The sequence below is a fragment of the Orcinus orca genome, chromosome 6 (assembly GCF_937001465.1).
Source record: "Orcinus orca chromosome 6, mOrcOrc1.1, whole genome shotgun sequence".
NCBI lineage: Eukaryota > Metazoa > Chordata > Mammalia > Artiodactyla > Delphinidae > Orcinus > Orcinus orca.
The window spans coordinates 116,961,524-116,975,233 of NC_064564.1; the positions used below are offsets into that span (position 1 = coordinate 116,961,524).

At 53.9% G+C, this 13,710-nt stretch overlaps 1 protein-coding gene across 3 annotated transcripts in view; it reads right to left on the minus strand.

Annotated features, from left to right (window-relative positions):
* Positions 1–13,269, minus strand: part of AK8 (adenylate kinase 8) — a 128,424-nt gene extending 115,155 nt beyond the window's left edge. The window contains exons 1-4 of one of the 3 annotated variants that reach the window (XM_004269067.2): positions 13,087–13,264; positions 9,981–10,065; positions 3,355–3,404; positions 1,023–1,136 (exon numbers count right to left, since the gene is read on the minus strand). In XM_004269067.2, coding sequence (XP_004269115.1) covers positions 1,023–1,136; positions 3,355–3,404; positions 9,981–10,065; positions 13,087–13,227 — 390 coding nt within the window. In that variant the 5' untranslated portion in view covers positions 13,228–13,264. Of the gene's footprint in view, positions 1–1,022; positions 1,137–3,354; positions 3,405–9,980; positions 10,066–13,086 lie in introns of all 3 variants that reach the window. The other 2 variants (XM_033426878.2, XM_033426879.2) reach the window with 2 other exon arrangements.
* Positions 13,270–13,710: the final 441 nt, after the last annotated feature.

Consider the following 13,710-nt stretch of genomic DNA (forward strand, 5'->3'; position numbering starts at 1 on the left):
CTGTGACAGCAGCCTGAACGGACTGAAGCAGCTGCTTATGCTCCAAAGGGGATTTTGCAAAGATATTTGGAAATTTCTATTTGCATTTAAGAGAACCAACATGATCAAGCCCTATATTTCCCTTTTAAAAATGTCTTTCGGGCTTCCCTGGTGGCGCAGTGGTTAAGAATCCGCCTGCCAATGCAGGGGACACAGGTTCGAGCCCTGGTCTGGGAAGATCCCACATGCTGCAGAGCAACTAAGCCTGTGAGCCACAACTACTGAGCCTGCACTCTTGAGCCCACGAGCCACAACTACTGAGCCCACGTGCTGCAACTATTGAAGCCCGCGCACCTAGAGCCCGTGCTCCACAACAAGAGAAGCCACCGCAATGAGAAGCCCACGCACCACAACAAAGAGTAGCCCCTCCCTGCTTGCCGCAACTAGAGAAAGCCCGTGTGCAGCAACAAAGACCCAACGCGGCCAAAAATAAATTTTTTAAAAAAGTCTTTCAAATATAGTGTTGGTGGGATTTTAGAAACAGACCCCTGATCCTCCTGGGATGCCACAGGGTGCCCACCCTGAGGGGCGGAGAGAAGTGCCCCTGAGCCGCAGCACTCAGCGTCTTTCCACTCTGGGGAGAGCTGGACCACTGCCCTTTAAACTCCCCGCCAGCTCAGGCCTGCAGGCCCTGGTGCAGGCCAGCAGGCGCATCACCTATGGGATGGAGACCCCTGCCCTGCCCCCACCCACTTGATCGGGCTGACCCTAAGAAGAGCAGGGCTGGGCCACTCCATCGGTACAGAACAGCATCCTCACGGCTACTGATTCTTTCCCACCACAAACCCCTCACCTCCGTGCCCACCGGGACCTGTGTGCCCTACTGAAGAATTCTCTCCTTCCTGCTGTCACATCCTTCCTATATTTCATTTTACCCCAGTATTTTCTCTCACTTAATCCACCAGGAAATGGAAAGAGTGGGGTAGGTGATGGGGGAGCCTTGGGAGCTCTCACCCCGTCCTGTTCCCCAGGACCCATCCTACCTGGAACTTCTGATAATGCGTCCTGGCACTTGCAGCCAGAGAGGAATATTCTTTTGCTATCAAGCTCTCCACGCTGAGGAGATTGCTATTCAGATGTTTGCCAAGCCACATTGCCTGAAGAAAGGAAAGAGGAAAAGAACATTTTTGTGAAAGGAATAATTAAGAGGACACCATTACAATGCCCGGGTCCTTCCATATGCTACTAGAAAAGGCTGTCACAGGGAAGCATAATTATTTCTGGCTGGAAGGAGGCCACCAAGGGAGACAAACCCATAAAACCCCTCCCAGCCGTGGAATTTTGCTTGCCTGCCAGTTCTTCTTCAACCAGCCATTGACTCTAAATGGACCTGGGAAACCTATGCTTTACTGCCCTGGGCCTGCCTCTTCAAGCTCTGTGGACCATGAGTTCTTAACTCAAGAAAGGTTTGGAACAGGAAACACGGGGACAGGCCCTAATAGGGGTCACGACCCATACTCAATGTTCCTTTTTTCTTAAAGAATGGGGGATGGCATATTCTCGCCAAGTGAATGTTTAGTTCATCAATGGCCACTATATATACTCTACCAGGGAAGAACACATTTGAAGGTATAATCGTGCAACAAAATGTTCTTAACACCAAGATTATACTGATGACCATTTCAGCAGCGGGATGATTCAAAAGGCCCCGGAGGGGGAATTCCCTGGCGGTCCAGTGGTTACGACTCGGCGCTTTCACTGCCGGGGCCGGGGTTCAATCCCTGGTCGGGGGACTAAGCTCCCGCAAGCCTCACGGCATGGCCAAAAAGAAAAAGAAGGCCCTAGAGGTCCCCCAGGGCAGGTATGAACCCTCATCTTTCTGTTCCTCGTGCTGGGAAATGTCAGCGACAAGATCAGGAAAGAGCCCGTTAGGCTTTCACTAGGTATCATCTTACTGTAAAATGAGATTTGTGTGTCCCTACACAGCAGACAGGGGTGGGAACAGTGAATTCGCCCAAAGGCTTGTAGCTGAAACACCAGTTAGCGCCAGCGACTGCCAGGTCCCCAGGTCCAGGAGCCCCTGGTTTCTAACAGTGAAATGGTGATCGGGAGGGTGGACTGCGGACAGGAGTGAAAGCTGACAGCCTGACCCTGAGGAACGAGGCAGAAAAACTACAGAGAGATAGACGGATGGATGGATGAACGGATGGACAGACAGATAGGTGACAGACAAACAGAAGAGCTGGCTATCCTAACTCCAAAAGCAGGGCAGATGCACGTGGTTTTATGTAAGGACCAGACATCTTGATTCCTTTTCAGAATAAAGCCAGGCGCCAGCTAGTCGGGGGAAACCACCTGCCGCATCATCTGGGCCCAGGAGGAGAGCTGACAGCGATGATACAGTGATCAAGGAAGAGTTCGTTAATGTTTATTTTTTTAAGTAAAGTATATAGTTGATTTACAATGTTGTGTTAGGTTCTGGTGTATAGCAGAGTGACTCAAAGATATATATATATACTTTTTCAGATTCTTTTCCATCATAGGTTGTTACAGGATATTGAATACAGTTCCCTGTGCTCTACGGTAGGACCTTCTTGTTTATCATTAACTTATGTTACCTGATGCTCACTAACCAGGCTTTTGCAAACACAGAGTTCCATCTCGGATGATCATAACTGAAGACGCTTTGGCACTTAAAAAAGGAGCCGAAAGATTAAAACCATACATGGAATGAAGCTTCAGCTTCACGACAGGGGTTGCCTCCAAGGAGGGAGAGACAAAAAGGAGTGAGGGAAGTGGGGTGAGGTATTTGCCGTATCTTTAAAGTTCTACTATCTTTGAAATGGAGAGAAAGTCGTCAAAGCAAATATGACAAAATGATAAGTACCTGTAAAATCCAGGAGTGGGATACGTGAGTATCTCTGGTGTAGTTTCTCTGTTTTTCTGACTGGTTAAAACATTTCATAATCAAAATTTGATGAGTGAATCTGAAGATTCCACACCAAAAGTCTTTGCAATGTGTGTGCCATTTGACTCAGCGCTTCCCCTTCTAGAAATGTATCCTAAGGATGGAACCAAGGGTTTGCCAGGATGGTGGCCATGTAGCCATGAGAAAACCCTGGAAGGAATATCCCACACATTCAAAGAATGCTTATCTCTGGATGGTTGGGGAACTCTACTTTTGTTTTTTGTATTTTCTAGGTTTTCTACTACAAACACATACTGCCTCTTGTCATGAGAAGATAAGAAGTAGGAGAGAGAAAAGATGAAGAAAAGCTCAGTTATGTTGAAAATTCGCAGACGTGCAGTCTCATTCCGTCTCTGCAGGACAAATGAGATACTCCCGTATTACCACACTTAATATGATACACTTACTATAGTTGTTTTCCCCGAGGCGGGTGGACCTAATATTACAATCTTCGGCACTGTGGAATAAAGAGATTTGAGTGTCACCATTCAATATGACAAAGCAACCTCCCGCGTCTGCAGAGCTCTGGGTGTATGTATTTCTTTCCTCCCCAGATTTCATTTTCTGGGAGTGACGCGGTCGTTTGTAAGCCAGTGGCTCCGAGATGCTCCCACCACAGAACATACTCTCTGTGTTTAGAGAGGTAAGTGATCACTGAGATGGTTTATTTTTCTGTCTCCAAGGGGATGTGGACAGGGTAACTTGTTTGCCAAACTAATAAATATGAAGAAAAATTGGGATTTCAAACACCATAAAGCATTTTAAACAGGGACTTTGTCTCAGGGACATGCTCTCAAATAAAGCTGTATTTTATGTAAATCGACCTTCAAAAGTGGTTTTTTTTTTTTTTTAATATCTATGCCTTTTTATTTAGCAAATTGTATTCCCCATCATTTTACAGAGGGAAATAATGGGGAAAAGCCTGGAGTGTATGGGCCAGATTTATAAAACCCCAGATAGAAAAGGCTTTGTTTTCAAATACGGGCATTTCTATGAGGATGGAAACCAATGGCTTCGGTGTGATACTCCTGGGTCTGGAAGGCTCCCGACCCTGCAGAATTCCCGAAGACACTACCAGACTAGCGAGTAGGTACTGGCCATTGGAAAAGAAAAACAAAAAACCCAGCATCTTAAGAAAAGTGCTGGAAGGCGTGTGCTTGGGTCAAAACGAAGGAAACGTAATGTGGTGTCTGGACAGGTGAACCCACGCTGGTTCCTCCCTGAGTGCCACCTTGATGATGTCATCCCTACCCCAGCTGTGGGAAGCGAGGGGTGCAGCACCCAGGTTGGGGAACCAGGCCTCTGCCTCTGCCTGTCAGCCTGGCCCCAGCCCACGGGGAAGGATGAACAGGTGTGCACAGCAACTCACGGGTCCCGTTCCTGCCAGGCCTCCGAGAGGGAGCCTCATCCAGGTGGAGGACCTCCTGGTTTGGGAGTGGACACAGAGAAGGAACTAGAGGGTCTGCCCCCGAGTTCATGATCATCAGCAGACCTACACCTGGCCAGGCTGCTTGGGTCTAAACAGACTTGTGCCCCAGTTCACAGCACCTTCTCATTTGCAGGGGAAACACAGAGGGCAAGTTCAGAATAATTCACTGCTTCACTCCACAAACACCCATCGAGCGCCTCATCCAAGCTCGCACTGGGCTGGATGCCGCCGAGGAAAGCAAGGTGGCCTGAGGCCCGCACCGGGTCCGCGAGGTGATCGCGTTAGGCCAGACCTGAGAGGCAGGGCCGGCCTCTGCCCCGTCTCCGCGAGGAACTGCCTCTCCTCAAGCCCACGAAGGATGTCAGACACACGTCACAGCTTTCTGCTGCTGCCTGATGTCTGTGTGCCTCCAGCTGACGGCCTCAGAGCAAACGCTGTCGCTGTCCATGTTTCTAACTCTGGTCCACTGGCCCCACTGCTGTGAAATGTAAGCAACTTGCTTCTCGGAAGCCCAAAGCCTTTCCTGGGGCTGGTGATGTGAATCAGGGCTGTGGGACAGGAAGGCCCTCGTTGGGGCAGCACCTGGCCTGCTGCCAGGAGGCGCGGCCAGGCTCCAGCTCAGCAAACCCTGCATATACCCTTTCTCTCCAGGTCACGCTCGGCAAGGGATCCTCCGGGCCTCCTCAGCAGGGTGGACTCAGCTGCCAGTGTCCTTCTGGCCAAGGGGCTCTGTGTTCCTTTAAGTCCCCTTGGACCCTTGTTGAGGGGCCTGACCCTCACCAGGAGGCTGGGATGTGTCCTGGCGCCCTAACAGCCTCGCCTAGCTGGGGACCCTGAAGGTCGCCCAGGAGCCCCGAGCAATCCTCTCCCTTGACCTTGGACTTCCTCGCTGTTCTGATGATGTTCTTCCCATGTCCCTACCTTGTCACCCGTCACCTCCCCATCAGGAATGTCCTCCTCACCCCAACCCCCCCAGCCCCACTGGCTTCCTCTTCTGAGATCCTCACCCCACTCCTGATTAAGGGGCTGCTGCAGTCTTGGTGAGTTCTGAGCCCTGCTGAGCAGCTGAGCAGGTCCCCAGGGGGCAGCAACCAAGTCTCCTCCTCCTTTCCTGCAGCCGGCGTTGCGAGGAGCCACACACGCAGCAGGACCTTTGGTGGCCTCCTCCTCGGCTGCCACCCTCTCTGTGGCCACTGAGTGTTTGGTTACCTTTGTCTCCACCATCACTACCTCCTCACAAAGGCATCTTCTGCCAGCTGGCATTCTGGGTTGCAAGCTGCAGGAACCAGATGAGGCTGAGTCGGGTAGAGAGGGGTTTATTCAAAGGCCAGCGTGGCTCAGAGAATCCTGCCCAGGCGGGAGGCAGGCCCGGGGCCACCCACCAGGAACAATGCCCCACGTGAGGCCACCAAGGGGTGTGGGCGGAGCAGCACACACTGCTGCACACACTGGGCCCCTGACACTGCAGCCTGCGTCCAGAACGCCGCTCACGCACGGCCACGGCCACCGGGAGCCGGGCTCTGCAGGGCCGCCAGGGACAGCACCTCCCAGACCGTGTCCACAGTCGGGGCTCCACTGAGTGGACCAGCTCAGGGCACAGGCCCAGGGCAGGCAAGGCACTTTCGGCTGCGGGGGTGGGAGCCAGGGCGGGACTTCACAGCCCATTCTCTGCTCTGGCCTTGTAACCTGGGGCAAGGCCTGCCGGGGCCCTGCAACCTGAGGGGAGAAGCCACAGCAAGTGGAAAACACTGCTTATGGGATGAGCCTGGAAACCAGGTGGCTTGGGGAACACTTGGTCAGGGGAGGTCAGAGCTGGGATGCCACGGAAGCCTGGCGGGGAGGGGCAGGATCAGGGCAGCAGGGAGGGAGGTCGAGGGCGGAGGGGACTGGTGCGCTGACGCAAAGAGCTCGCTCGGACCGCGGGGAGAACGCCTGCTTGCCGAAGCCAGAGAAAGACAGGGCGGTGGGGCGGTGGGGGGAGGATGGGGGTCTGGCTCAGGTGCCCGACGCCCTGCTGCCTCTGCAGGGCTCTAACCCCAGGCCTCTGCTGAAGCTCCCTAGAACTTGGGCCAGACGCAACAAGGCCCAGGGCCTGAGGGACCGGGCAGAAGGGGCTGGCTGCACCTTGACAAGAGCATTTTGGGAACGAGCTGACTCCCAGGTTGCACGTTCATTTTGACAAAAGTTATGAGGCTCCATGGCTGCTGGGGAAGCCCTCCCCTTCCTGGCTCTGTAAGTGGCACCCAAATTGTACACATCTATGAAAATGCTTTAAAAGGGGAACATCCACGGCCTTTCTCCCCACCTAATTTCTTGCACACATTTATGTGATTAATTTCAGTTTCTTAAAATCTAACACCTTGAAACTCCAGGCCTGCTCATGAGTAATTATTTATAAACAGTGTCATAAAAGGCTGCTTGACTGCCAAGAGTAATCAACTTCTTCAACCCACTTCAAAGGAAATCAAAAACCCTTTCCATCCACAGAGCCTTTTGAGGTTTAACTAGGAGCATGATTTAAAATTCACAAGAAAACCCTTAGGTATTGGAGCTCTAATACACAGCTTTCTTGGACAAACGTTTGATAAAAAACGAAACATACCATTATACACACCATCGCCTTCTTTCATATTGCCCAGGGCTACTGTAAATGCTCACTTTGTACTAAATCTGGTTTTCTCGCAGCGAAGGGGCTGCCAGCCCCTGTGCCGGCGGCTCCCCTCATTCCCTCACATGCACGCTCACCGCCAAGAGTCCAGAGTCTTCTGTCCCTCTACACTAGCCATTGGCCATGCCACTGTGCGTCACAGCGAACCCCTACGCACCCGATGCCCACATCCAGGAGGGAGAGGGTTGAGCGCCCGGCTGCAGTTAACACGGGCCACTGCATGGCCGGGAGAAGGCAGGACCGACCAACCCACTAGCCCGGGGCTGCAGAAGTGCTCGCTGGACATCAGGGGACCTCTCCAGGCCTCCTGTGCTCTTCTAGAACCACGAGGGTTGGGTGAAACTCTTTTCACCTTCGCCCTCTCCTAGAGAAATTCCGGAAGCATGGTCTTCTCCCCTCCTCCTCCGGCCCCCCTCTTTCTCCCACATTTTTCTTCACTTGCAGGTGGAGGCCTGGGCACGGAAGGGGAACTCAGAGATGCCCCTCTCTTCATTTAAGTGGTTGAGCCAAGGGGCAAAGATGTCCCAGCGCCCCTCAGAGCTGCCGGCCCAAGGCCTGGGAGTGGGGATGGAGGGCTCTGGGAACAAATCAACCCCTCATAACAGTGGTTACTGGGATCCAGTGACTCGATTCCCTGAGAGAGCACCTGGACCAAAAGCCTGGACTCCAGCCATGGGGGAGGACAGCCAGGAGGCCCTCCAGCTCCAGCTGAACGGGGAGGGTCTGAACTCTCCACCCCTACTGGAGAGCAACAGAGCAGGTGTGACGTGGAGAAAGGAGGCAGGGCTCTGTGGAGGGCAGCCTTGGAAAGGAGGCCCTGGCAAGAATGGAAAGGGGTGCTGAGGAGGGTGGAGGGAGGTGGGAAAGGGCAGAGGAGCAGGTTCTTACAGGTGGCTGCAAGGCCAGCACCCGAGAGGACGGTCCCACCGATGCCGACTGCACTGCATCAGATGACATTTGAACTTAAGAATTCTGGTCAAGTAGATAGTTTGACACTGAAAATCATTTCTGCACACAGAGGAGCAAGATTAAAGCATAAAGATGGACTGTGCCTCAAATTTCAGGCTCTTGAATTTCTAGCAGGGAGACTAACGAAGCCTTCAGGTCTGTGGTAGAACACACAGCGTGGCACACACGCCCCTAAACAGAATTTTTCAAACCATAAGTAGCAAGGGCCACCACAACCCAACTCAGGGTTCAAATGGTTGTATTATTATCAAGTGTGGTTTTCATTTAGAAAATCCTCATTAAGCTTTTTCACAAGTGGACACTTGCGTGGCACCACCTGAAGCCCGGCGGCAGCATCAGGGCCTTGTCATCCCTTCCCACGGTGTCACTGACCAGTTGCCATGGATGAGGCCGGAGCTTTGCCGCCTCCATCTCTGTTACCAGACGTGCCCATTTTACAGAGGAGGAAACTGAGGCCGAGAGAGAGCAATGATTTCTCGCCGTTTCGTCGCACTTAACTAGGAGATGTGAGCACAGATGTGCTGGAGGCTCCCTGGTGGGGGGGATGGCGGGAAGGGACACCTCCCCGAACTGCACTTCCCTGCACTTCCCTGCTTTTGCTTCACTCTTCACTTTGAGTTTACTTCACTGTTACTTTACCTTTATCTGGCCTTCAACTTTTACTTCTTTTGACTTTGCTTTGCTGTATTGATTGGGAGGGGGCAGTACGAGAGGGGAACACGGGCAGAAGTGCTCCCAGCAGCCCTCAAGTAACAGAACTTAGCAACACCGGGCCCCGCGAACAGCCGGGGGGCAGGGGGCTGCAGAAACGTCTTCCTCCGGCCAACGGACGCCACTTGGTGAGGCCAGGGCAGCAAGCTGGGGTCCGGAGCAGGGACCACCAGGAAGCAAGGGGGCTTCTCACCCCACAGAGCACATGAGCCTCCCTCCCGCCCCGACCAGAGCACCAGGGAACGGAGGCCCCTTAGAAGACTCTCCGCGGGGCAGACTGCAGCCCCCACCTCCGTCACCCCCCCAGCTCGGTCTCCGCCTGGGGCACACGCGCTCACACTCAGCGTCCGTTCTTGAATACGCCTCCCTGGAGGCTCAGAAAATGGCACTCCTGGGGCTCTCGCACCACACTGAACCGCCCTGCTTAGGCCTCTGAAACGGCCCCTCACTCCGATGCCCTGACCCTGCCCAGGCCACGGGGAAGAGGCCAGGTGTCCCTGGCAACCTGCAGGCTTGGAGTCTCCTCTCTCCCCGTTTCTTTTTTAAACTACTTAGCATCCCCTCTCATCTTAGGCCTCTGAACCCCATCACGGGGCACCTCGGGCCTCCATCCCTCTCGACTGCACCAAGCCCTCACTTCACTGGTGCGCTGGTAGCCCCTTCAAAGCGGCTAACGCTCCAGTGAAAGAAACATCACAGCTCCGAGACACTGGCCTCCCTGACAGCTCACACAGGACGGCAACGAGCCTCCACGTGGGCCGAAGCGCCTCCTCTCCCACCTCCCTGTCAGGGGCTCCGGCCTTGGGTCTGGTCGGCCTGCGCTCGCTTGGGCCAGGTTTAGGGAGCTCTGGAACTCATTAACGGGCGCCGACAACAAGACCATCAGGAAAACCCGAGTGTTGCCTGTCTGGGTAGACCAGAAACCACATTTACACCTGACAAGTGGAGTGATCACAGAGCTTAAACCCAACAGGCGACATCAGCTGGGGCGTGCCAAGGCATTAATAATTAATTCTGCGGGCCATTCTGAGGTTTTCATTTTAATCACTTGGCAGGAGAATTTGTATGAGTTGTGCTCCAAAAGAAATTAAGGCATTTTTCAATTAACCACCTCCCCAAGTTGGCAAAACCTTTCCCCACCCTGTTCTGACCTCCCTTTAGACATGGGGAGGACAGAGTGGTTCCCAGAGGTTCCCAGGAAGGGGAGGGGAGGGAGACAGAGGGGGAGGGGGGAGGAGGCCCACTCCAGTGCTCACCGTAATCATTGTCTCGTTGCAAATGCTCAATCATGAATGTGATGGGGTCCTTGGGCTGCTGGATCAGGAGCTGCTCCAGCATGTTCTGTGGGCACAGGGCAGACACCCAGGTGGTTAGCACCTGCATGAGCACCCAAGGCCCCAGGCTCAGGTGGCCCAGCACCCTGGTATCGCAGTGGACACCAGTTACGGGGCCTGATCTCCCCCCTGCCCCCCACCCTAGCTGGCATCTGTTTGGGTCCCTGTGAGCAGAGGTGTGAGGGAGGGGCCGTGTGGGCTTTGCTGGGGAGGCACCCGGACGGAGGCGGAGCTGGAGGGATGGAGCGCCTGACTCAGAGCAGGCAGTCTCGGGGCCCTTGCCCCTCACTTCCTTGGTGACTCCCAGACCAGCCTCCTCTCGGTTTCTCTCCCGCGCTGCACCCGTTCACCCCTCAGAGCCCTAGCAAATGCTGTTCCTTCAGCTTGGAACACTTTTCCTCAGGCCTCAATGGAAACATACCTTCCCGATGATACTCACTAGGTCAATCCTGTCCTATGTCCCTGCAGCCCCCGTGCATCCCCTTTATCGCCTCCCCCTTGTGCCAGTGCCCGGCACAATCCCAGTAGGTGCCCCACGCGGACGTCTGCTGGGGGACGTGGCCATCGCTGCTACCTGTGTCCCTCCAGAGTGGAACAGATATCTAAAAGAGTCCTGGGATTGTCTGGTTATTTAACTCTAAGGGAAAGCAGCTTCCACGGTTCCAGAACAAAAGGCTCAGAAATGAACCAGGTGGCTGACGGCAGCCGGGCTGGTGCACTGAGGAGCAGCCTTATGCCCTAGGGACAAGCAGGGAGGGGCTGTAGCCCTTTGTGGGCAGAGGGAGAGCAGGGCAGTAAAAAACAGCATGAACCATGAGAAGTCCTAGCCCCACTCCGCTTCTCACCATCAACACCCTTCCTTTCTCTGGGCCTCAGGTTCCCTGCCCATTAAAAGGCACAGTTGGACGAGATCCCTAGTCATGTATCACTGGTGAGACGGTGTGAGATGATTTTAGATGGTTCTCAGATGAATATTTTAAATTTCACTCGGACACAGTTGCATATCTAATGTGCATTAGAAAAATCAGTATGTTGGGCTTCCCTGGTGGCGCAGTGGTTGGGAGTCTGCCTGCCAATGCAGGGGACACGGGTTCAGGCCCTGGTCTGGGAGGATCCCAGATGCCGCGGAGCAGCTAAGCCCGTGAGCCACAACTACTGAGCTTGTGCTTCTTAACGGGAGAGGCCGTGACAGTGAGAGGCCCGCGCACCGCGATGAAGAGTAGCCCCCGCTCGCCGCAACTGGAGAAAGCCCTCACACAGAAACGAAGACCCAACGCAGCCAAAAATAAATAAATAATAAAATAAATAAATAATCTGGTTTATACTTAAAAAAAAAAAATTCAACTTGATGGCAATACACTCTGAAGAGTAACTTTAAAAATCAGTATGTCAAACCTATGATTTCAAGAACATTGCTTAGGATGAGGTGAAATTAGTTAATATTTTTAAAGTGGGTTGATTTAAAGAAATGATTAAGTTAAAATGGAAATCTGGTTTTGGTTATATGAATCTATACCTGTGATAATATTTCATAGACTCATACCCAAAAAATGAGTGCTGGTAAAAATGGATGAAATCCAAATAAGGTCTGTACTCTAGTTAATAGTATTGTACCAATGTCAATTTCCTGATTTTGACAATGTACTACAGCTACCTTAGATGTTACTGCTAGGGGAAGCGGGATCAAGGGTACACCAGAACTCTGTACGATTTTTGTAACTTCCTGTGGGTCTAAAATTATTTTAAAATAAAAACATTGGGAATTCCCTGGCAGTCCGGTGGTTAGGACTCAGTGCTTTCACTGCTGTTGCCCAGGTTCAATCCCTGGTCAGGGAACTAAGATCCCACAGCCTCGCTGCACAGCAAAAAAAAAAAAAAAAAAAAAAAAAAAGCCAGAAAATGGAAATGGTAAAAACCATGGAGGGAGCACACAAATGACTAAGGACTGGAACTACTGGACCAAAAGCTTCCTCAGGCTGCTCCTTCCAACAATTGCTATGAGATACACCAGATTCTCTAGAGCGCAGCACAGTGCTCCCAGGAGTTGCCCCATCCTGCCCACCACCCGGTGACTTAGGACTCAGCTAGCCATCTTCTTTAGTTAATTGGCCACTCAGTTTTAGAAATCTCTCGTGTGCCCTCTATCAGTTAACACTTTCCAAAGGAAGCCTGTGTTTGCTGGAGAGATGGAGACTCAGGTTTCTTAGTCTGAGTTCTTCTCTCAGAGCTGTCAGAGGCTCAAATGGCCACTGGCATCACTAAGGAGGTGCCTCTGGGGACGGGGTATACCCGGAGGAGCAGACAAACGCTCCAGCTTCCCTTTGGCCCTCAGAACCTCGGAGTGGCTGACAGTTCCTCCAGTCCGGCTCCTGAAAGCCTTTACTTCCACGAGATGCAGAAGGGAAACCTGGAGCACATGCAGGGGCACGGCTTTGCCTAAGGTCACACAGGGAGTAGGTAGGTCAGGTCAGGAACTCAGGATGAGGGCTTGGGAGGTGCCCTGAACTCTTGGCCCTGAGGAGGAAGGGCCAGGTATGAAATGCTGCTGTCCAAACCACAGGGCTGCTGTCCCAGGAGGTGGCCCTCTCAGAGGACGGAGAGGGCCACCTTCAACGCAGACACTCCCCAGCTCAGAAACCAACACTGCAGACGGCCTGGGAATTGTCAGCACCAGATGAGCCCCTTGGAAACCACCTCTTGCAACCTGGCGTCTCACTGATGGGGGAACTGAGAAAAGGAAGGGACCTCTTCCAGATCATGGACTTCACTGGGGCGGGGCCAGGACCAAATCATGGCCAGCATGGCCTGCCCCCTTTCCTCCCTCCAGGGAGGGTCAGGGAGCATCTTTTGGTCGAGCGGTCCCTTGGGATACGATGGCACAGGAGTCGAACAACCCAATTTGGGCGTCCTCTTGGGTAACAGACGTGACCCCTCCCTGATGCGGCGTCGCCGGCGCGCAGCCGGACCGCAGCAAAAGGTTCCCCGGCCACCGCCTGGTGTCGCGACAGGGCAGGGCTGCCCAGGTCACCTGCATCAACTCGAAGACGTGGTTCGCCTCCCCATACTGGGGCATTTCCGGGGGTATGCGGTGCGGGGCCGTGGTCGCGTCCATATCGCCGTATAACGCGTCCGCTCCCTGGTGACCGCTGTCGCTAAGGCCTCGTGTCATCAGCGCGCGCCGCTCCCTGGTGACCGTCGTCGCCAGGGGTGCCGCGCCGTTGCGTCATCAGCACGCGTCGTGCCCGCCCACCGGCGAGGCTGGAGCCTGGCCCGGGCACCCGCTTGTCCTCCGGCGCGCTCAGCCTCCTGGGGCAAGTGCTTCCCTGCCCTGGCCTCGTCCGCGCCCCTCTGCGCGCCCCCAGCGGGGCACCTCAAGTCTCCTCCAGCTGTGGCCTTCTGGGGTCAGAGGTGTGCCCTGATAGGGCCCCCCTGTGCTGAGAGACCCCAGTTAGGAGCTCCTTGAGCCACCCCGGCTATGCTCTCAGGGCTTCAGTTTCCCCATCTTTAAAATGAAGACGCTGAGTAGATGTGGGACAGGGTGCTTGAAAAAGGAGGGGCGGGAGGGTCGAGGGTCCCGTCGGAAACCCTCAGCCCAGCTTGCACCTTCTGAGCCCCCGAGACCCCGCCACTTGCTCCCGGGGCGGGGCGGGGC